We start from the raw sequence: 22,430 nt of genomic DNA, 5'->3' as shown, positions 1-22,430 counted from the left end.
GAACGACACTCATGACGATGTGTGGCACATATAAGAGCGCAAGCAGATGCACATGTACTGTAGGCTTGAGGTGAGACCACTTAGCTTGATTGAGTGCAGCGCTATTGAGTATGTTTTTAACATTTAACAAGACACAGGGGCCCCTATAACAACTTTCTCCATGGCTAAGGGCCACCAAGCAAGCATGTACGGCCCTGTCAACTGCAGCTTTTGTCTACTATAGTCGGGCAGTTCTTCTATGGGAAAGACGGACAAGCATGAGGTGCCAGTTCTTCCAGAGGCTGAAGAGCGCAATAAATGATGTGGTAGTCTTCAACGTTCGATGGAAAAGCAACAGTGGCGCAGTCAGCAGAAAATGCATGCATCTGACTGCAACCGCAATCTGCGGCTTGCCACCAGGGTTTGGCATTGTCACAAAAGTATATGGTTACTCCCTCGTCAGTACCACAAACCGGCATAGTTGCCCTGAAGGCTAGCAGGCAGAGGTCCGCCTGCCGCAAACAGCCGCAGTCCCGACGGGTCATAGCAGTGCGTGTAGATGGCCGGGTTGTACTCGGTGTTCCAGAAAACCTCGCGGAACAGTTCGTCCGCGTGGACCCAGCCCCTGTTGGCCTTGAGCATGCTGTACCGCGACCGGTCGGAGTCCTCCAGGTACTTGGAGGCGCGCAGGTCGAAGAACAGTATCACGCCTATGCCCGTCCCGATGGTCAGCAGATCGTCCATGAAGCTCAGCGAGCGGATCCCACAGCCGATGCACTTGGAAGGCACCTTGTGCGTCTGCTGCAGCGTCCGCGAGTCCAGGAACGTCACGTACGACTTGGAACCAACGGCGTAGACGCTCCGCTCGGGCTGCTGCGCCATGCAGACGTTCTCCTGGCAATAGGGCATCTTGTGGGACGCCTTCCAGCGCAGCGTGCACGCATCCCACTGGTGGATGTACGCATTCAGCGACAGTGCGACGATCTCGCTCTGCTGACGGCTGAAGAGCAGGGCGCGCACCTTGTCGGCGTCCTTGCAGCCACGCACGGCCAGCGGTCGCATCTGTCTCGGCGTCAGCGCGGACTCGGGCCAGGCGAAGCCCTTAGTCTCCTGCACTCTCCACAGGGCGAGCGTGGCGTCCCGCGAGCCAGTCACGTAAAACTCGTCGTCGAGCCATGCCAGGTCGAAGATCCAGTCCGTGTGAGCCCGTTCACCGACACACACGGGGTCCAACGTCGGCAGCCTGTACACGGCCGTGTCGTTCGAGTGGTGCGCCCCCGTGGCGAGCAGAGTTCGCGACGGGTTCATCTGCAGCGCGTGGATCCCGCAGTGGTTCTCGGGCGGCGGGCTGGCGCGCGAGCTCTGCAGGCTCGGGATCTGGCAGAGCTTGCCGTTCTCCGTGTCGAGCACCATGAGCTTGTTGCACTTGGTGCCGAACACTATCTGGCGCTCCGAGAGCCAGGCCGAGCAGAATATCTTGTTGATGCGGCCCAGGCTAATCTCGCGCTCGTGGTACAGGCCATTCTGGAGCAGGTGTCGAGTGCCGTAGGTCTCGTCCACGCCGAGACGCTGTCGGTACTGAAGTCCGAGCTCACGACACTGCGCGTAGTCGCCGAAGTTGCGCGACGTCCTTCTGGAGCTGTACAGGTCACCTCGGATGAGCGACTCCAGATGCGCAAGACGCAACGGGTCGCTGAAGAAACGCGGCGTCACTTGTTCGCTACTGGATGTCGACTCACCAGGCCAAGCGAACTTGTAGGATTCAGTGACCGCATCAGTGCTGTCTTCGTCTGAGCGGGACCCGCTAACGTTCAGTTTCCTTACGTGAGCCATCGCCTTTGCTTTCGTCGCCGTTGACACCTGGACGGTTTTCTTCCAGCGTACACAACTGCGCGGAAACGGTCTTGGCGTCTACGTGCATACGTTTCCCATTTTTAGACTTTCCCAGCTGATGACCGCCATGACAGCAACAAGCACACTGACGCCCGCTAAGCGTCGCTAGCGTGTCTGTGCAATCGAAACCGAAACTTTTGCGAGCATGTTTGTGCATCATGCACACTCGCAGTTATTTTGTGATTGTTTTCAAATCGTTTCAAACGTATGTCGACAAACGCCGACGTTCTGGAACAACCAGTAGTGGGCCGTATTACAACCGCTTGGAGTAATATTTAAAAGCTTTCCTGATAATCTAAACTCGTGCTCAAATTACATTGCAACTTCACAAGAAGTAGTATTTGGTTGTGAACTTTGACTAAAGCTACTCATGAGTGCGCTGTTTGCTTGCTTTCTGGAAAATATATTCAAGCACGCGTACGTCCACGGGTGCGTAACGTGATTGACAAAAGAGGGAATGGTGACTGCGACTGTCGCTAGGGGAACGACTGTCGCGGAGGCCTTTTGGCGCGAATTTTGAAGTTGTTTGCGGGAACGTGTCTGTGCCACGTTACCGGACGCAGACAACAGCCTGCTGGACTCGAAACGGCGGCCCCGCCAAGCCAAGGACAAGGCAGCCAACCAGCCCCCGAGCAAGCCAGGCGGTCCGACTACCGGCAAGCCAGGCGGTCCGACTACCGGCAAGCCAGGCGTTCCATCTACCGGCAAGCCAGGCGGTCCATCTCCCGGAAAGCCAGGCGGTCCATCTACCGACAAGCCGGAGTTGCCTAAGGCAATACCACCACCACCCCAAGCCGACGTGGAGAAACGAACGAGTACCCCCCCACCAGGTTCTTCGCGGACATGGGCGCAAGCCGTCATCCAGGGATCCCAGGTGAGCAGCAAGGGCAGGGCAGCCCCTCCTCACCCCCCCCCCCCCCCCCTTCCAAACCGCCGACAAAAACGGCCGAGCAATCCGAAATTTCCGCCCTCAAAGAGGAAATCGCTAACCTACAGAAGCGTCTCGCCCTCACTGAGGCGCGCCAAAATTTTCCAACCCAGAGGCCCACTCCTCCCGCGGTGGAGGAGATGGATAGCGACACACCGGCGAACGCGCTGACTGCTACCGCGCAGTCTGCGCTTGAGGCGAGGGTTAGCGCACTGGAGGCCCAGATGAACTCCGCATTCTCCGCCTTAGAAATGCAAATCGCAACCACCATCAAGGCGGCTCTAGACAAAATTCCTACCATTATAGCCGCACATATGACGAAACAAACTCTAACTACCAGGCGCTCCGGCCAACTCAAGCGTATAAGGAGCCCCAATATTAAGGCTGGTAGATCAAAATTCGCACATGAGGAACAGGAGCCCGCCCTCAACCTGCCCAGCGTGACGCAACCTGCTGTCATTGGGGCACCCGGCTCAGAGGCGGGCCCCTTCCTTGTAAGCATAAATTCTAATCATAATCATGGCGGACATTAATAAACCGCGATGGTACTCACGCAGCAATTCGGCCCCTGTCCAAATTTTACAGTGGAACTGCAGAGGTTTCAAGGCCCGTACTAAGCGGGCCGACCTACGGCTTTTCCTAACAACGTTCCCCAGTCCTCCTGCTGTAGTGGCCCTCCAAGAGCCGGGGGACGCAGCCACCCTCACAAATTACTCAGTGTATCAGCAGGATGCGCAGAGCTGCCTCTGCGTACATAAAAATTATACGGCCTCCCCGGTGGACCTGGATTACAAGGCGATTTTCTCGTGTGCGATGGTGACGATCCTTCCGCTACGCAAACAGGACCCCCCATTACACGTACTCAACGTTTACAGCTCTCCCAAACTTCCAAACGTCACATTTGCAGACTTATTCAGTCGGGCGTTAAAGGTGGCGAACAGGGACCCCCTCATAATCGTTGGGGACTTTAATGCCCCTAGCCCCTTATGGGATACATACGTGAAGAAAAACGAGGACGCAAGCTGGCGGAACTTGCGTCAACGTTGGGCCTTACTCTTCACACGGACCCTGCACAACCCACTCGCATTGGGAACTCTGTGGCACGCGACACGTGCCCAGATCTCACCTTTACCAAAAATATTAGATATGCAGAATGGCGCAACACCGAGGAAACCCTGGGTAGCGACCACTGCATTCTTGCGACCACAATCCGCACCAAACCCCTTACAAGACCTCACACTAAAGCAACCCTTCCAGACTGGACCAAATTCATATCCAACTACACTAACCCTACCCCTATAGCGGATCAAGGTTACACTACCTGGTCACAACACCTCATCTGCCAACTCAAGGATACCGAACACCACGTTCAGCTTTCAGAGGCGAACCCGGCGGTGGACAACCACCTCCTTCACCTCTGGGAGGCCCGGCACAGCCTCGTCCGCCGATGGCGCCGGCAGAAGTACAATCGGCAACTCAAAAGCCGCATCGCGGAACTCACCCAACAAGCGGCAGAGTATGCGGCCCAACTCGCCGACTCGAACTGGGTAGACCGATGCAACACCGCTGCTCGGCAAATGTCGAGCCGGAGCACGTGGCGCCTTTTCCGCGCCCTCATTGATCCGACCCAAACCCGCACCGAAACACAAAAACACCTTCAACGGAGACACAGCCAAACTGGCTGATACGCTCCGAGACAAATATCTGTACACAGACCAGGATTCGCGTGGTCCAGCGTACTCGTATGCAGGTTCTGAGAACGCAGAGCTGGATCGAACGTTCCAGCTTCACGACCTCAAAGCGGCCCTGGCCAAAATGAAACGAGGGACAGCACCGGGCAGGGACAAGGTAACTGTGAAACTTCTCGCTAACCTACCCGAACCGGCCTACGAGCGGCTGCTCGAATACTTCAATGCCATCTGGACGGGAGGTACGCCTCTCCCAGTGGATTGCAAGACGGCTCTCGTCTCATTCATACCCAAACCAGGCAAACCTCTCAACACTGACAACCTCCTGCCCATATCTCTCACTTCTTGTGTGGGGAAGTTGATGGAGACCATGGTCCGTGACAGACTATCCACCTACCTAGAAACGCACAACGCCTTTGCAGACACCATGTACGGGTTCCGCCCACACCGGTCCGCACAAGATGTGCTGCTGCAACTTCATAGAGAGATTATTGATCCCGTCGAGCACCCTAGCGATGACAAGGTGGTCCTCGCATTGGACTTGCGGGGGGCTTTTGACAATGTTACTCATGATATCATCCTCTCCCACCTGTCCCAAGTGAACTGTGGGTACAACACATTCCAATACATCAAGCAATTCCTCACAGATCGGCAATCATATATCCGACTCCAAGATAGTGAACATGGCCCGTACCAACTTGGTACGCGAGGGACTCCACAGGGAGCAGTCCTCTCGCCTCTTCTCTTCAATCTGGCCATGATGAAGCTCCCTACCCTGCTGGGTGAGGTCCCAGGTGTGCAGCATGCCCTGTACGCGGACGACATCACCCTGTGGGCAACACACGGTTCGGTTGGAGAAATCGAGGCCAACCTGCAGCAAGCGGCGGCTATTGTGGACGATTATGCACACCGCTGCGGCCTTGAGTGCTCGCCGAGCAAATCGGAATTCGTGCACATACGTCCCAATCCAAGGTGCACAACCAAAATTGCCCTCTCCCTGCTTAGTGGCCCGATACCTGAACACGATGAAATCAGAGTATTGGGACTCTACATACAAAAGAACCGCAAGATTGACACCACGCTGAAGAAACTCCACAAGGTGGGGGATCAGGTGGGCCGTATGGTCCGCCGGGTATCAAACAAACGAGGGGGGTTGTGATGCAAAGACGCCCTGCGGCTGGCCAATGCATTCGTAACCAGTCGAATCCTGTATTGGGCACCGTACCTCCACCTGCGCAAATGCGATGAGAACGCTTTCGAAGTGATTCTCCGAAAAATCTATAAGAGAGCTCTCGACCTCCCAATTGCAACATCCAACCAACGTCTCCTCGGCCTGGGGATGACGAATACCTTTGGGGAGCTGCGCGAGGCTCATCTCAGCAATCAATACTTGCGGTTAAGCAAAACACGTGCGGGTAGCCGCCTACTGACCCGCCTCCACATCAATTACACAACCCAAGAGGAGAAGCGGGTATCCATGCCCGAGGCCTGGCGCTTCGCACTAAAGGTTCGCCCCCTCCCCAATAACATGACAAAAGATGCCCATGATGGCCGCCGCCTCGCGCGAGCGGAGGCCATTTCCAAGCAGTATGGTGCTCGACCAGGGGTATTTTACACGGACGCGGCAGGTCCACACCATGGGGGTTGGTACACGGCTGCCGTTGTCCACCAAAACAACCCAGTTCAGGGCCTCACCTTCCGTGCCCCCAACATTACATTCGCGGAGGAAGTTGCGATCGCACTTGCAGCTGCGGATCCAGCGTCCCGAGTCATTATCACCGACTCAAGAGAAGCTTGCCGCAATTTTGAACAGGGCCAAATTCCAGATCGTGCTTTCCAAATTTTACACAGATGTGAGTACCGGGATTTCCCAACCCGGCGCACCATCATCTGGGCCCCAGCACATGCGGGGATAGAGGGAAATAAGGTAGCGGACACTACCGCCCGCGCGCTTAACCACCGGGCATCGCCTCTTTCACCGCCTGATCCGGCTACTGATTTTAATCCGGCTATTACTTTTCGGGAGACCTCTCTCCTGTATCAAAACGCTCACGGCCGATACCCACCCCCCTGTAAAGGCCTCAATAAGGCAGAGGAGCGTTGGCTACTTCGCCTCTACACCAACACGGTACTGTGCCCGGCAGTGCTCAAACATTTCAATTCGGCTTTTTCGGGCGAGTGTCCACACTGTGGGGAAGTGTTTGCGGACACGTATCACATGGTGTGGGCATGCCCTGCCAATCCTGCTTTCCCACCCCACCCCCACCCCACCCGAGAGGACTGGGAGGCTGCCCTGCTCGGCTGCTCAACTCTCCAGGACCAACAAGCCCTGGTGACAAGAGCCCGGGCCGCCGCGGAGGCCACAGGGGTCCCGGACTAGGGATCCCTCCTAGTGATTGTGAGGGCCGGGCCCTTCAGGCACGGTCCAAGCAATACCTCTGTATATAGTATAAATAAATGTTTTACACCACCACCACCTGCTGGACTCCTCGACCTTCAAAGAAATGGCAAAGAAGCGACGCCGTACGGCCTTCGACACATCTGTGAGGGATAGGAGGAACGCTTTTGAATCACCGGGTAATATCCTTAACCGTCGGCGCCCAAAGAAGCATCAGAGTCGGCCACCATGAATAACGTGGAGCTAAAATTGGTAAATTGGTTTTTAGGTAAGGAAATAGCGCAGTATCTGTCGCACATATCTCGGTGGGCACCTGAACCGCGCCGTAAGGGAATGGAGGAAGGCGGAAGCGAAAAAGAAAGAGAGAAAGAGGTGCCGTAGTGGAGGTTTCCGGAATAATTTCGGCCACCTGGTACATCGCACAGCACACGGCCCTTACATGATGGGAACACGGGGTACCCCTCAGGGAGCGGTGTTATCACCGCTCCTGTTCAACATAGCTATGATGCGCCTCCCAAGCCAACTGGCCCGGGTGGAAGGCATTCAACACGCGTTATATGCAGATGACATTACAATTTGGACCACTGAGGGGAGCCTTGGGGACATGGAGGCCCGCCTTCAGCAGGCCGCTTCCATAGTCGATGCGTATGCTATTGACTGTGGGCTCCAATGTGCTCCAGCGAAATCAGAGCTTTTGCATGTCAGAGCGAACCCAAAAAATAGGACAGCAATTCACATCTCTCTGTCAGGAGGTCCTATTAGAGAGGTGGAGGAGCTCCGTATTCTGGGCCTTTTCATTCACCACTGACTCAGACCGGACTCCACCATTCTGAAACTCAAGAGAGTAGGCGAACAGGTAGGGCCATGATCCGCCGCGTTTCTAACAAGCGGGGCGGTCTGCGGGGCAGGGACGCGCTTCGGCTCGTCTATGCCTTCGTGACTAGCCGGATCCTCTACGCCGTGCCATATCTCCGCACTACTAAGCAAGACGAGGCGCGAATAGACGCCGTCATCCGCAAGGCAACTAAGCGAGCCCTGGATCTCCCGGTGGCTACCTCTAATGCCAAACTCAAGGCATTGGGGGTGCTAAACTCCTACCAGGAGATGCGGGAGGCCCACCTCGTGAACCAATACACGCGGCTCATGCAGACGGCCCCTGGGCGCCGTCTGCTAAACCGCTTACACATCCAACACGACTGCACTCCGGAGGAGGCGGAGCGTATCCCAGTACTGTGGCGCCTTTTGCTCTGGGTCTCCCCGCTCCCCCGTAACATGGACACCGACATGTACGTAAACAGGCGACAAGCGCGGGCTCGGGCTCTTGAGAGACAACACGGCTCCCGACCCGGTGTATATTATGTAGACGTAGCAGGCCCATCGCCCACGGGATTTTACACGGCCGCTATCGTTCACCAGGAAATGCACGTTGATGGACTCTCTTTTCGAGCCCCGAATTCAATGCGAGCCGAGGAAGTAGCGATAGCGCTTGCTGCCGCCCACGCCAATTCGAGAATCATCATTACGGACTCCCGAAAAGCATGTGATTATTACTTGGCAGGGGAGATCTCCCCCTTAGCTGCTTGTATTCTAAGACGGACTGCCACTGATCCAACACCCAAAAGAATCATTTGGGCTCCTGGCCACCAGGGCTTACGAGGTAATGAGGCCGCTGACGCGGCTGCCCGAGCGCTTACTCACCGGGCTCCTCATTCCAGCTCTTCTGGCTCGGAGACTAACCAGCCGCTGCTGCGATTCAAGGAAATTATAACGCATTATAGCGACATCCACCGCCTTTTCCCGGCCCCTGCAAAGGGGCTGAGTAAGACGGAGGAGCGAACTTTAAGGCGCCTGCAGACAGGTACTCTGCTCTGTCCTGCAATCTTAAAGCATTACGATCCTAACACGGATGGGCGATGCCCGCACTGTGGGGAGACCTGTGATATCTTCCACATGGTGTGGGAATGTACTCAAAATCCCCACCTCCCCCCTTCCCCTACCCCTTCCAGAGAGGCATGGGAGACTGCCCTTCTCAACTGCTCCTCGCTTGAGTCCCAAAGGGCTCTGGTGAAACGGGCTAGAGACGGGGCATTGTCATGCGGTGTCCCGGACTAGGGACGCCGACCATGTAGCGGGGCCACTCTGTGGCTCCCAAACTCTATTTCAGTAATTAGAAGTTTTCACCACCACCACCACAGCACACGGGTAAGGCGCCTTTTGCGTTCCGCCTCCATCGAAACGCGGCCAGGAGGTGGAGCCATGCGCGAAGTGCTCCCAAAGGGCACAGAAAAAAATTGGCGGGGGCATAGCTTTGGTTAAGTCTGGTAGGTTGCGAAAGTAAAAGCGCAGCGCCTTCAACTGAAGGAACGCAGTGCGCCGCGTCTACAGGTCACGCGTGGCTAACGGCCGCCGCTGCGCGACGACTCAAAGCGTCTTCGGTAATTTTTTTAATATTTTGTTTTAGATGCTGTTGCGACTGAGAGAAAGAAAACATAATCTACAGCTGGTATGACGTCACAGCGGCAGTAGCGCCACAGGTGCGCAGCGCGGCGAACACACACCGTAACTGCAGCCCGGCTCTATGAAGGAGCGAGTTTGTCGCCCATAATCTACAGCTGGTATGACGTCACAGCGGCAGTAGCGCCACAGGTGCGCGGCGAGGCGTAACTGCAGCCGGGCTATCTGAAGGAGCGAGTTGGTCGCCCATATTCACTCCGCTAAAGGTCAAACGTAACTGCGGCCGGGTCACGCGAAGGCTTGAAAGTGCGAGCAGTATTGCTTTCGCAATAAAAAACGTCTTTTTCAAATAAAGTAAATTCACTACCTATATAATCATTCGATATACTACATATACTTGCTTCGTATGCCTCACATTTGCAAAAGCTCTTGCGTGGAAAACGACCCCGGAAACCTTTGAATATATATCGTGTGGTTATATTCAAACTTTTTGTCCGCCCTTCTGTCTTAGGTGCTTTTACGGCGTAAGCCATTAAGTGAAACCCTTCTTGGAGTGGGCCGCCGCGGTGGCTCAGTGGTTACAGCGTTCGGCTGCTGACCCGAAAAACGCGGGTTCGATCCCGGCCGTGGTGGTTGAATTTCTTTGGAGGAGAAATTCTAGAGGCCCGTGTACTGTGCGATGTCAGTGCACGTTAAAGAACCCCTGGTGGTCGAAATTTCCAGAGCCCTCCACTACGGCGTCTCCATAGCCTGAGTCGCTTTGGGACGTTAAACCCCATAAACCGAACCGAACCTCCTTGGAGTGGGACTGTTGTTTCAGCCAGCGTCTTCGCTTCGGCGGACGCGGTTGTTGGAACGCGCGTCTTTTCTTTCACTTTTTCCTGTTATCTTTCAGCTCTTTTCTATCTGCACGTGGCAGCGGTGGTGGCCCGACTGGAGCCAGTCGGCAGGCCCGTGCACTTTCCTTTTCATCCTTCTCTCAGTCCCAACAACATCTTGGACCTTCGCGTGACGGCCGAGGTTCTAGAATTTGGCAGGTGCCCGGAGGTACACCCTCGAGCATAGGCGCCGACTGCGGGGGGTGGAGGGGGACGGGGGGAGGCTGAGCGATGGGGTCAGGGAGCAGCAGATCTGTTACGGACTGACACATTTACACGGGTGACGGGGAGTCCATTGTTTCTTAGACGCGAAGAGTTTAAAATGTGTTTATATTGAAATTGTAATGTTGTCGTCCAAAGTTGTGTCCTTGCAAAGGGTTTTTTGTGTATGCGGTATAAACCGGTGTTTTCAGAAGACTGGATTTGTCACTCGCCGGGCGAGACCATGGCTCGCGGACCCGTTCTTTAGAAGGCGGTGTCTTCAGTATACAGCCTGTCCACCTTTCTACATCTTGTACTAACATCATCTGAAGATGCCATGTCACATGCATATGCCCGGCCTGAGCAATCACGGTATCGTGCATTTAACATTCGATTTATCGCATGCACAATAGTCAAAACGCTCCAAGACCATAAGAGACTATAACAAAGCTCATTTTGTAGTCCTTAATAACTGGGCTCCTTTATATATATTTTGTTACCAGGTTATCTCGACCCCTAAGTAGAAACAAACTGGTGCATATACCGAAATAAAGTGTCTTAACTGATTCATTGTCTTATCCTTCTTAGGCGTGTGCACTCCAATAGCTGAGCTCCATGGTATAACAGATATTTAAAACGATTTCCTAACAAGAAGGAAAGACCTTTTCGAACTGCTAAATATTCACTGAAACCTGCCCATTGGACGGCATAAAAGACAGCTGCTTCAGCATATGAACACGCACTGAAGTCCACTAAATCCACCTTCCCCTCCTGAACATTCTGAAGACTAATGCAAAACACTTCTGGAACATAATAAAACTTGGAAACACCAATTAAAGTGTCGTTATTACAACCACCGGCCACCTACTCCGGACCACCTCTGCGCTACTGTATACTTTTCGTGGCTTTATTGGCACATATATCCTTCCCGTTCCTTTCAGTCTAAAACTGACATTTCTGAAGCTACACTATATTTCTATGCCACAGCACTACGTACAATACGGATGATGTGCGTCGACGCACCGGATGTGTTAAGTTTACCTCAAACGGCGCAGCTGACATTTTCATTACATCATTTCATGCACCATTCAGGCAATACATGTGCGATCATTCCTGCATATTGTTCACGCAATACAGAAGGATCTGTCTGTGCACAGTGAGTGCACGCAATTTAATGCATGTACGGTATACCTTACAATTGTAGGTAATTGCAAAAAAAGTTGCCGACGGTTACGTTACTTCCTAATGCGAGATTTGCGCGCAGCTCATCGGCTGTTTAAGCTTTTCGATAGATTGAGGCAAAGAATTCGAGCAAGACATGTATGTACAATTACCGACAACTTGTTATTTTTTACACATATTCCTTCTTCAAGAAACACTCCACTAACAGTTCTTGATTGTCATGAACGATGCTTTGAGGTCGAAGAATAAATGGATATATGCTCGACTTGCTGCGCCAATGCCTGGTGGTGGTGGTGAAAAACTTTAATACTCAAAGAGAATTTGAGGGTCGGAAAACCCCGCTGCATGGACGGTATCCTTAGTCCGGGACACCGCACGACGAGGCTCCGTCTCGCAACCGCTTTACTAGAGCCCTTTGGGACTCCAGCGTGGAGCAGTTGAGGAGGGCAGTCTCCCATGCCTCTCGGGTGAGGGTGGGGGAAGGTGAGGATTCTGAGTAAATGCCCACACCATGTGAAATATATCTCAGATCTCTCCACAGTGCGGGCAGCGCCCATCTGTGTTCGGATCGAAGTGTTTTGCTATGGCAGGTCAGAGAAGAGTTCCTGTCTGCAGGCGCCGCAGAGTTCGCTCCTCCACCTTACTCAGCCCCTTGGCAGGTGCCGGGTAGAGGCGGTGGCTGGCGCAATAATGAATTCGGATTTCGCGGAACCGCAGAAGCGGTTTATGAGCTTCTGAGCCAGGAGAGCTAGGATGAGGAGCCCGGTGTGTGAGCGCTTGGGCGGCCGCATCAGCGGCCTCATTGCCTCGTAGACCCTGGTGGCCAGGAGCCCAGATCACGTTTGTGCGAGTTGGTTCGGCGGTAGCGCGTCTTAGAATTTGGGAGGCGAGAGGTGATATTTACCCTGCAAGATAATGTTCACAGGCCCGGCGAGAGTCTGTGATAACCGTTGTCGATTTTGGATCGGCGGCAGCGAGAGCTATTGCAACTTCCTCCGCATCATGTTGAATTTCGGGCCCGAAAAGATAGCCCATCGACATTTATTCACCGGTGAACTACGCCAGCCGAGTAGAATCCCGCGGGCGACGGCCCTGTGATATATACGTCCACGTAGTAGACTGGTTCTCAAAGACGAGGTCTGCGCAATTAGTTCACGAGGTTGTCACAGCTGTGGGAGCTGTTACGAGCTATAGAGGAACGGGATGTTCTCCCGCACAAGTGGTAAGAAATTCCTGTTTGTCTTTATAGCTACATTAAAGTCCCCACCCACCCTGTCACCCTGGCAGGTGGCAGTTAATGGTTAATCGCGAGAGTTCGCTCACCGTTGTCAGCGCTAATGCATTCAGCCCATATATCTCTCTCTCTCTCTCTCATCACCCCACGTACCTATAAGCGCGATTTAGGCGTGCACTGACCCAGGGAGCGTGTTATGCGCACTTCCTTTCCTTAAAATGATCAGTGTAAAGCATGGTGGTGGTGGTGGTAGAAACGTTTATTTCCTCTGAAAAGAGGGAGTTACATGGAGGTGGCTCTGGGGTCAAGCTTAGTGCCCTTTCCCACACAAACACTAGGTGGAGTCCCTAGTACGGGAACCCAGTGGCTTCCGCTGCCGCCATTGCTCGTTCGACCTGCGCATTTTGGGCTGTCAGGTCGGAACAGGCGAGTAGGGTCGCCTTCCAGTCCTCCCGGGTGGGGTTTGGGTTGGGAGTAAAGGCAGAGTTGGAGGGGCACGCCCACACCACGTGGTAGAGGTCCGAGGATCTTTCCCCACAGTGGGGGCACTCCCCGGAGAAGGCAGGGTCAAAGTGCTTTAGCGAGGCCGGGCACATCATGGTGTTCGTGACGAGGCGGAGGAACTGGCATTCTTCCGCTCTCGTTAATCCTTTACATGGGTGGGGACACAGTTTATGTCTATCTTGGTATAGTTGAGTTATTTCCTTGAAAGTGTAGGCAGGCGTGGCTTCCGCTACTTCTTCACAGGAGGCGGGGGACAAGGTGGCCCGGTTAGAGAGCGCGCGGGCGGATGCGTCTGCTGCCTCGTTTCCTCCCAGCCCTGAGTGGGCCGGAGCCAATGAACACAACGAACGCCGACGGCCTATGGCTTCAGCGCCCGCCGCGTTTCTGGCACAATGTTGCCAATTCCAGCGCATGCAGTGCACATCTGTTACTACCGCCAGTAGCTTAAAGAGGGTTTCCCTCTGGTTCAGGTGTCCACCGAGATATGTGTGACACAGATACTGCGCATTTCCTTTCCTCAAAAACCAATTTACAAACTGTACCCTTTGCTTTCCAACCTCCCGCTCCATTGGTTTCACTGCTTAAAGGGTGTCCACTGCTGGTTACAACGGACAGCGGCGACGGCCCTGCTCGGCTGCCCAGGCCCAACAAGCCTTAGTCGGACGCGCCCGGGCGGCGGCCACCGCCACTGGGGTCCCATACTAGGGACCTCCACCTAGTGCTTCTAAGGATCAGTCCCTTAAGGGCTCATCCAAACATACCTTCTGTCCCTTCTTAATAAATGTTTTCACCACCCACCGCCGCGAAACGCAGAAACGGGCGCCATAGAGCTGCGCTCTAAAAAAAAAAATCTCTGCCACTGCCGTAACCGAGAGTAGAGTAAGCATGAAATGCAGGACGATGCAGAAGCGTGCGCAGACACGAGACGCAGGCCTGACAAGAATGTATATGAGGCACGTTCGAAACTGTCTAAGGTGCGTAGAGGCTAAAGCGTTTTCCGCACCACTTTTCCTATGTGACACTGGTGACGTCACCACTGGATTACGTCACACATAATTGATGACGAAGTAATGACAAATTTCTAATGAGTGACTAATTACTAGTTCATGTCTAAATACTAATTAACTGCCAATTAATGACGCGTAAGCTTCGCCTTTAGGAGTAGAACGCGACAGCGTGTTGCAGCGCTGCCAGGCAGTCCACGGAGGAACGCAACCACCCATTCGGCGCGATGCCTTGCCCTTTGAACGCGACGCTCTTTAGGAAAGGAAATGGCGCAGTAATTCTCTGTCATCTCGGTGGACACCCGAACCGCACCGTAAAGGAAGGGAGGAACGCCACCACCCGTTCGGCGCGATGCCTTGCCCTTTGAACGCAACGCTTTTTGAGGAAAGGAAATGGCGCAGTAATTCTCTGTCATCTCGGTGGGCACCCGAACCGCACCGTAAAAGAAGGGAGGAACGCCACCACCCGTTCGGCGCGATGCCTTGCCCTTTGAACGCAACGCTTTTTGAGGAAAGGAAATGGCGCAGTAATTCTCTGTCATCTCGGTGGACACCCGAACCACACCGTACAGGAAGGGAAGAACGCCACCACCCGTTCGGCGCGAAGCTACCGGCGCTTGTATGCCGGTGGTGGTGGTGAAAACTTTTATTTTGTGAAAAAGAGTTTGGGAGCCACAGAGTGGCCCCGCTACATGGTCGGCGTCCCTAGTCCGGCACACCGCACGACGAGGCCCCGTCTCTCGCCCGTTTCACCAGAGCCCTTTGGGACTCAAGCGAGGAGCAGTTGAGGAGGGCAGTCTCCCATGCCTCTCTGGAAGGGGTAGGGGAAGGGGGGAGGTGGGGATTTTGAGTACATGCCCACACCATGTGGAAGATATCACAGGTCTCCCCACAGTGTGGGAATCGCCCATCCGTGTTAGGATCGTAATGTTTTATTATTGCAGGACAGAGTAGAGTACCTGTCTGCAGGCGCCTTAAAGTTCGCTCCTCCGTCTTACTCAGCCCGTTTGCAGGGGCCGGGAAAAGGCGGTGGTTGTCGCTATAATGTGTTAATATTTCCCTGAATCGCAGCAGCGGCTGGTTAGTCTCCGAGCCAGAAGAGCTGGGATGAGGAGCCCGGTGAGTAAGCGCTCGGGCAGCCGCGTCAGCGGCCTCATTACCTCGTAAGCCCTGGTGGCCAGGAGCCCAAATGATTCGTTTGGGTGTTGGATCAGTGGCAGTCCGTCGTAGAATACAAGCAGCTAAGGGGGAGATCTCCCCTGCCAAGTAATGTTCACATGCTTTTCGGGAGTCCGTGATGATTATTCTCGAATTGGCGTGGGCGGCAGCAAGCGCTATCGCTACTTCCTCGGCCCGAAAGGAGAGTCCATCAACGTGCATTTCCTGGTGAACGACAGCGGCCGAGTAAAATCCCGTGGGCGATGGCCCTGCTACGTCTACATAATATACACCGGGTCGGGAGCCGTGTTGTCTCTCAAGAGCCCGAGCCCGCGCTTGTCGTCTGTTTTCATGCATGTCGGTGTCCATGTTACGGGGGAGCGGGGAGACCCAGAGCATATGGCGCCATAGTACTGGGATACGCTCCGCCTCCTCTGGAGTGCAGTCGTGTTGGATGTGTAAGCGGTTTAGCAGGCGGCGCCCAGGAGCCGTCTGCGTGAGCCGCGTGTATTGGTTCACGAGGTGGGCCACCCGCAGCTCCTGGTAGGAGTTTAGCACCCCCAATGCCTTGAGTTTGGCATTAGAGGTAGCCACCGGGAGATCCAGGGCTCGCTTAGTTGCCTTGCGGATGATGGCGTCTATTCGCGCCTCGTCTTGCTTAGTAGTGCGGAGATATGGCACGGCGTAGAGGATCCGGCTAGTCACGAAGGCATAGACGAGCCGAAGCGCGTCCCTGCCCCGCAGACCACCCCGCTTGTTGGAAACGCGGCGGATCATGCGCCCTACCTGTCCGCCTACTCTCTTGAGTTTCGCAATAGTGGAGTCCGGTCTGAGTCTCTGGTGAATGAAAAGGCCCAGAATACGGAGCTCCTCCACCTCTCTAATAGGACCTCCTGACAGAGAGATGTGTATTCTGTCCTATCCTTTGGGTTCGCTCTGACATGCAGAAGCTCTGATTTCGCTGGAGCACATTGGAGCCCACAGTCATTAGCATACGCATCGACTATGGAAGCAGCCTGCTGAAGGCGGTCCTCCATGTCCCCAAGGCTCCCCTGAGTGGTCCAAATTGTAATATCATCTTCATATAACGCGTGTTGAATGCCTTCCACCCGGGCCAATTGGCTTGGGAGGTGCATCATAGCAATGTTGAACAGGAGCGGTGATAACACTGCTCCCTGAGGGGTACCCCGTGTTCCCATCATGTAAGGGCCGTATTCCTCGCCCTCAATCCGAAGAAAGGCCTGGCGATTAGACAAGAAATCTCTTATATACGCGTAGGTCCTAGCCCCACAATCGGTAGAACTCAAGTTGGCCAGGATGCTTCCGTGTTTCACATTGTCGAAAGCCCCTTTCAGATCAAGGGCGAGGATGGCTTTGTCATTGTGTTGCATAGTTGTGGGTCGTATTACATCCCTGTGCAGCTGGAGAAGGACATCCTGTGCAGACATGTGAGGGCGAAACCCGAACATGGTGACTGCAAAGAAGCCCTTACTCTCCAGGTATGGAGAGGGGCGATCCCGTACCATCGTCTCCATAAGCTTGCCCGCACATGAGGTCAGTGATATGGGCCTCAGGTTGTCCGTATTCACGGCCTTACCTGTTTTAGGGATAAACGTCACAAGTGACGTTTTCCACTCGGGAGGGAGTGGACGCCCGTCCCAGATCTGGTTGATGTATTCTAATAAATGAAGGTAGGCTGAGTCCGGTAGGTTCGCCAACAGGTTCACTGTTATGTGGTCTCGTCCCGGGGCCGTACCCCGGCGCATTTTTGCTAAGGCCGCCTTAAGGTCGTGCAACACAAAAGGGGCATCGAGTGTTTCATTAGGCCTGCCAGAGTACATGTACTCTGGCCCAGGCGGGTCCTCCATACGACAGAGATATCTGTCGCACAGAGTGTCCGCAAGTTGCGCCGTCGTACCTTGGAACCCTTGCAGAGCCCGCCGGAGCTGCTTTTGCGTCTCCCCTCTCGTTTGGGAGGGGTCGATTAGACTGCGAAAGAGACGCCACGTCCCCTTCGAGCTCATCTGATGAGCTGCGGCGTCGCAGCGTGCTATCCAATTTGAATCTGAGAGCTCGGCAGCATACGCTGCAGCCTGCTCTGTGAGTTTGGCTATGCGGTCGCGTAATTTGCGATTAGTTTTCTGCTTTTTCCACCGTTTAGTTAAGCTCCGGCGCGCCTCCCACAAATGCAGGAGGTGGGTGTCCACTGCGGGGATCTCTTCGGTGGTTTGTAGTGTTGTGACGTGTTGTTTCTGAATGTTGTATATGTGGTTAGCCCATTCCGCGTAGCCGCCGGAAAATAGTACGGGAGGGATAGTGTGATTCCGGAATTTGTGCCAATCGGTCAGCTTGGCCTGACCCCATATTTTGCGCGCTGCCTTTGCCTCGAGTGTAATCCGGAGAAGGAGGTGATCGCTGCCTAGAGAATCTCCCAAGTTCTCCCATGCGGCCGCTCTAGCATTTTTAACAAGAGAAAGGTCTGGACACGTGTCGCGGGTTACCGAATTCCCCACTCGAGTGGGATACGCCGGGTCCGTGAGCAACGTGAGGTTGAGGGTGGAGATGAGCTCCGCCAGCTTACGTCCTCTTGCCTGTTCGAAGTGGTAGCCCGAATGAAGGCTGGGAGCATTGAAGTCTCCAACGATCACTAGAGGCTCTTTGGCTGCCAATTTTATCGCGCGAAGGAAGATTTCATTGAAAGTTACGCGCGGCTTACGCGGAGGGCAGTATATGTTGAGGATATGTATTGACGGGTCGCGGCGTCTGAGAGGCAGTACTCGGACCATTGTATATTCTTGCTCGGTACTCAAGTCTAAGTCGACCTGAACCACGGTGTAAGCCTTATTCACCAGGATGCACGTAGAGGGGCCCCCCTGAAAGGTGCTGTAGCCTGATAATTTAGCGTCTATGCCGGGCTCCTGTAGGGCAATGAGCGCCGGCATGTCACCTAGGGACTGCAGGTAAAGCTGGAGGTGTGACCGCTTTTTGCAAGATCTGAAACCCCTGCAGTTCCATTGGATGATCCGGAATTTTTCAAAGGCCCTGTAGGAGGGCTTAGAGAGTCTCGTTAAATCTCGTACGGTGCCCGGATGTTCTCGTTTCAGTGCCCGGATGAGTGGAATTCAGTGCCCGGATGTTGGCTCTTGGTCTCGGCGTGACGTCACCACACTGCCGGCAACGGGAGCTTAAAGCATTTCATGCTTGAAAAATTCGTCGTGGCTTAGCTTTGGTTAAGCCTGGTAGGTTGCGAAAGCGAGAGCAGCGCCTCTAACGGAAGGAACGCGGCGCGCGGCGTCTAGAGAAGGAACGCGGCGCGCCGCGTCTTAAGAAGGAAGGCAGTGCGCCGCGTCTACGGGTCACGCTTGGCTACCGGCCACCGCTGCGCGACGACTCGACTTGGTAGCCCATCTCTCACCCTAATATGACGCCAGAGGTTATTCTAAAGGTCAAACGTGGCTACCGGCCGCCGCTACGCGAAAGGCCGTTCATGAGCGTAATATTGCTTTCGCAATAGGCAGTGGCTTAGCTCTCGTTAAGCATGGATATACAAGGGAAAAGCTTCAGTTATGCTTGGTTTGACGTCATGGCTGTCGCAGTTCGCGCACAATGCACTGGGAGCACCACGATAACGGTGGAGGCGTTCGGCCGTCCACACACTGCCTGTACAGAGGCGGACGAGGAGACGGAAATAGGCGCGGTTGAAACTGCCCGCAGGAATGCGTAGAGGAGGGTTGCCGGCTGCGACGCGGGTAACATGGGGCAACACGCAGCTGCAACGAACGGTTAAAAGGTGGTTGAGGAGGCGAGGCGCGCAGTTGTAGCGACAGCGAGGAGGCGATGCACATGCGCAGTAGCGCGTGGCTGCGTCGAAAGGTCAGGCGATGGAGTTGGCGGCGGCGACGGCTGCGGCAGCGGTGAGGAGCGACCACCTGCGTGGCGCGTGACGTCACTCGGTTTCGCGCATGCGTATAACTCACCAGTTCGGCTCACGCGAAGCTCGGCTCTGACCCGCGTAGTGAAACTTTTCGCTTCAAAATCACTATATCTGTAAACGCATGAAAGCGTACCACTATTATCGAATGTCCTTCACTGCCCATGTTGATATATGCGACACCAATAAAATTCAGGTTACACAATTGGTTCGCACGATGTGCCGACTCTTCTGCGGGCCAAACACGATGACTGCTTCGTCAACAGCTGTGACAATCACAGTTCATGATACACGGCGCCGAAATGAGCGATGGCTCCAAAGCGAGCGCAGGTAGCGGTTTCCGTCTTATCCCTGTGGGTCTCCCTGCACTCTTCGCAATTTCTACGGTCACGAACACAAAACCAAACACTGCCGTAGTTGTTGAAGCACCGACATTACTAACACATAAAGGAACGCGACGCTCTAGTGACCGGCGCCGCAAAGAAGGCGATAGCGTGCGAGATAACGCGTCTGAAGGAGTAGCGGTTGCAATGGCCGCGCTGGTCAGAAATTCAAAAGGGATAGCGAGTGAGAAAATGGCTGAGGCTTAGCTTAGGTTAAGCCTAGTCAGATGCGAAGCATATTGTCGCCGAGTTGCATATCGAGCACGCCACTTGGCTAGACGTTCTTCACGCTCTTCATCAGTCTGTAGCACGCCGCAACTTTTGCTTCTCATTCCAACGAGCAGCCCTGTCTCCAGGAGGCACCTCTATCCCGTGTACGCCTAGCAGAGGCAGGCGCACCCCCTTGCATACCGCCGCTCCAGCATCACGTGTTCACTACAGCGCACCTAGCGGCAGAAGCAGGAAACACATTGGTCGCGACGCCTCGCGCGACGGCGCGAGCTGTGCCCCGTTTCTCCTATGTCGTTACGTCACGCATCACGTGGTCCTCCTTGGTCGCGACGCCTCGCGCGACGGCGCGAGCTGGGTCCCCGTTTCTCATCTGCTGTGACGTCACGCACCACGTGGTCATCCTTGGTCACGACGCCTCGCGCGACGGCGCGAGTTGGGCCCCCGTTTTTCATCTGCTGTGACGTAACGCATCACGTGGTATGACATGGAGGTCACGAAAGGTCAATGGTAACGACACCGCCGCGCTCGAGGAGCTGGGTTGGGCTATTTTAGTATGCTTCGCATAATAGAGAGCGAGACCTTTTAAAGCGAAAGCCTTTTATGGCTCACGACTCGCCAACGTGTCCATCCGTCCGTGCCTCCACGGTACCTGTCAATCATCAGTATGACAGTAAGAATGGTTAATGGTTACTTGGAAAGTCAGGTTTGGTTTATAGGGTTTATTGGGGTTTAACGTCCCAAAGCGACTCAGGCTATGAGGAACGCTGTAGTGAAGGGCTCCGGAAATTTCGACCACCTGGGGTTCTTTAACGTGCACTGACATCGCAAACTACACGGGCCTCTAGAATTTCGCCTCCATCGAAAATCGACCGAAGCGGCCGGAATCGAACCCACGTTTCGGGACAGCAGCCGAGCGTAATAACCACTGAATCACCGCGGCGGTGTTAAAAAGTCAGCAATGATAGTTAATGGTGTACTAGTAGATGTATGAACAGTAGTTGATGATAATTAGGTAATTAGTTAATGATTATTAGTCAATTAGCGATTGGTAATCAGTTAATGATACCCAGCAAACGCGCAAACCCACTCAGCGCGCACACTGCTCCCCTATGCTCAATCCTCAGGTGGTTTAACAACGGCGCATGCGCAATGACGAAGAGCAGCGAGAGCGGCAGTTAAAGGCTTTCGCCTCTGCGCACTTTAGATCGTCAAAGTGCTCCCCTGATTTTTTTCTCCTTTCAGAACCTTCTTGTGATTAGATGGTGTTCTTTACTACAGACGCTATAGGGTCAATTCCTCTTTAAGTTACGCTCACAGCGAATGACATACGGAGTTACGGCTTCAGCGGAGGTATCTCCAAAAAGTCGGGATGGGAGTGACTCGCGTTTTCCTCCTCCTGACAGAACTGCCAAAACACCTCCTTCATCCAGCAAACATAGCACCCTGGAAGATTTTTTTTTTTGTGTGTAATGAAGTTGTTTCCATCCATCCATCCATCCCAACACGTAGACCAGACCACGCGCCGCAGTGGCTCAGCGGTTAAGATGCTCGGCTATTGAGCCGAAGTTGCCGGGTTCAAACCCGGCCGCGGCGGACATGTTTCGGTGGAGACGAAACGCAGAGGCGCCTGTTTGCTGTGCTGTGTTAGCGCACGTTAAAACTCCCCAGGTGGTGAGGAAATTGTTATGAAGCCCTCTACGGCACCTCTTTCTCTCTTTCTTCTTTCCCTCCCACCTTCCTCCCTTTCCTGGAGGCGGGGTTTCGGTGTCCTCCTAGATGCGAGACTACTGCTGCCCAAATTCCTTTCCTAAAAAAAAAACAAATTTTCATTTTAATCCGCCTCGTCTACCGCAAATCATATGCGGCAATCGTGGGCTTTGAGAGCACGAAACCGTGGGCCTCGTACAAGCCTTCACCCTAAGTCGCCTAGTCTGGCCCCTCCCACACCTTACCCTCTCGACAGGAGAACTATAGACAGGATAGACATCCTCATCCGCAAAACTTACAAGCCCCCTTACTCCTGCCCCCCGCCACCTCCAGTGCCTCGCTTCAGGCACTATGCCTCTACAACACGGCGGCGGAACTCATAGAAGCCCACTTAGGTGGTAGTGATGGTGGAAACATTTATTGCCAAGCAATGCAGAGGGGGCAAACCCTGCCTCCCCTTACGTGGCACGAGGCAACCCTCAGGAGGTTGCCCTTAAAGGGAAAAGGACAGCCCGTGGAGGGCTATCCGCTTCAAGGCGTCGGTAATTATCCGGCGCTGGTCAGCAGCAGCGGAGCTGGCCAGGAGAGTCTCCCAGTGTGACTCCGCCGTGGTTGGGGATGGAGGGTGTGGGAAGGTAGGGCATGTGAGAAGGATGTGAATAAAGTCTCCCGGTTTC

At 54.3% G+C, this 22,430-nt stretch overlaps 1 protein-coding gene and 1 long non-coding RNA gene across 2 annotated transcripts in view; both read right to left on the bottom strand.

The window, feature by feature from the left end:
• Window positions 1–22,430, bottom strand: part of LOC149324416 (uncharacterized) — a 168,015-nt gene that overhangs the window by 554 nt on the left and 145,031 nt on the right. The window lies entirely within an intron of this gene.
• On the bottom strand, window positions 141–7,588 carry LOC149324423 (DDB1- and CUL4-associated factor 12 homolog). Its single transcript, XM_089565548.1, has 2 exons — window positions 6,966–7,588; window positions 141–2,443 (listed from the first exon to the last, which is right to left on the bottom strand). Exon 2 carries the CDS (start codon window positions 1,810–1,812, stop codon window positions 439–441), a length of 1,374 nt encoding a protein of 457 aa, XP_089421674.1. The 5' UTR covers window positions 1,813–2,443; window positions 6,966–7,588; the 3' UTR covers window positions 141–438.

The sequence above is a fragment of the Amblyomma mixtum genome, unplaced genomic scaffold (genome assembly GCF_055824585.1).
Source record: "Amblyomma mixtum isolate Tamu unplaced genomic scaffold, ASM5582458v1 scaffold_36, whole genome shotgun sequence".
Lineage (NCBI taxonomy): Eukaryota > Metazoa > Arthropoda > Arachnida > Ixodida > Ixodidae > Amblyomma > Amblyomma mixtum.
This window is presented reverse-complemented; position numbering and strand designations above follow the sequence as displayed.

What these genes read in the sequence shown, in the direction of transcription:
- LOC149324423 (XM_089565548.1), bottom strand. Translation starts at nt 1,812, where the DNA reads ATGGCTCACGTAAGGAAACTGAACGTTAGCGGGTCCCGCTCAGACGAA.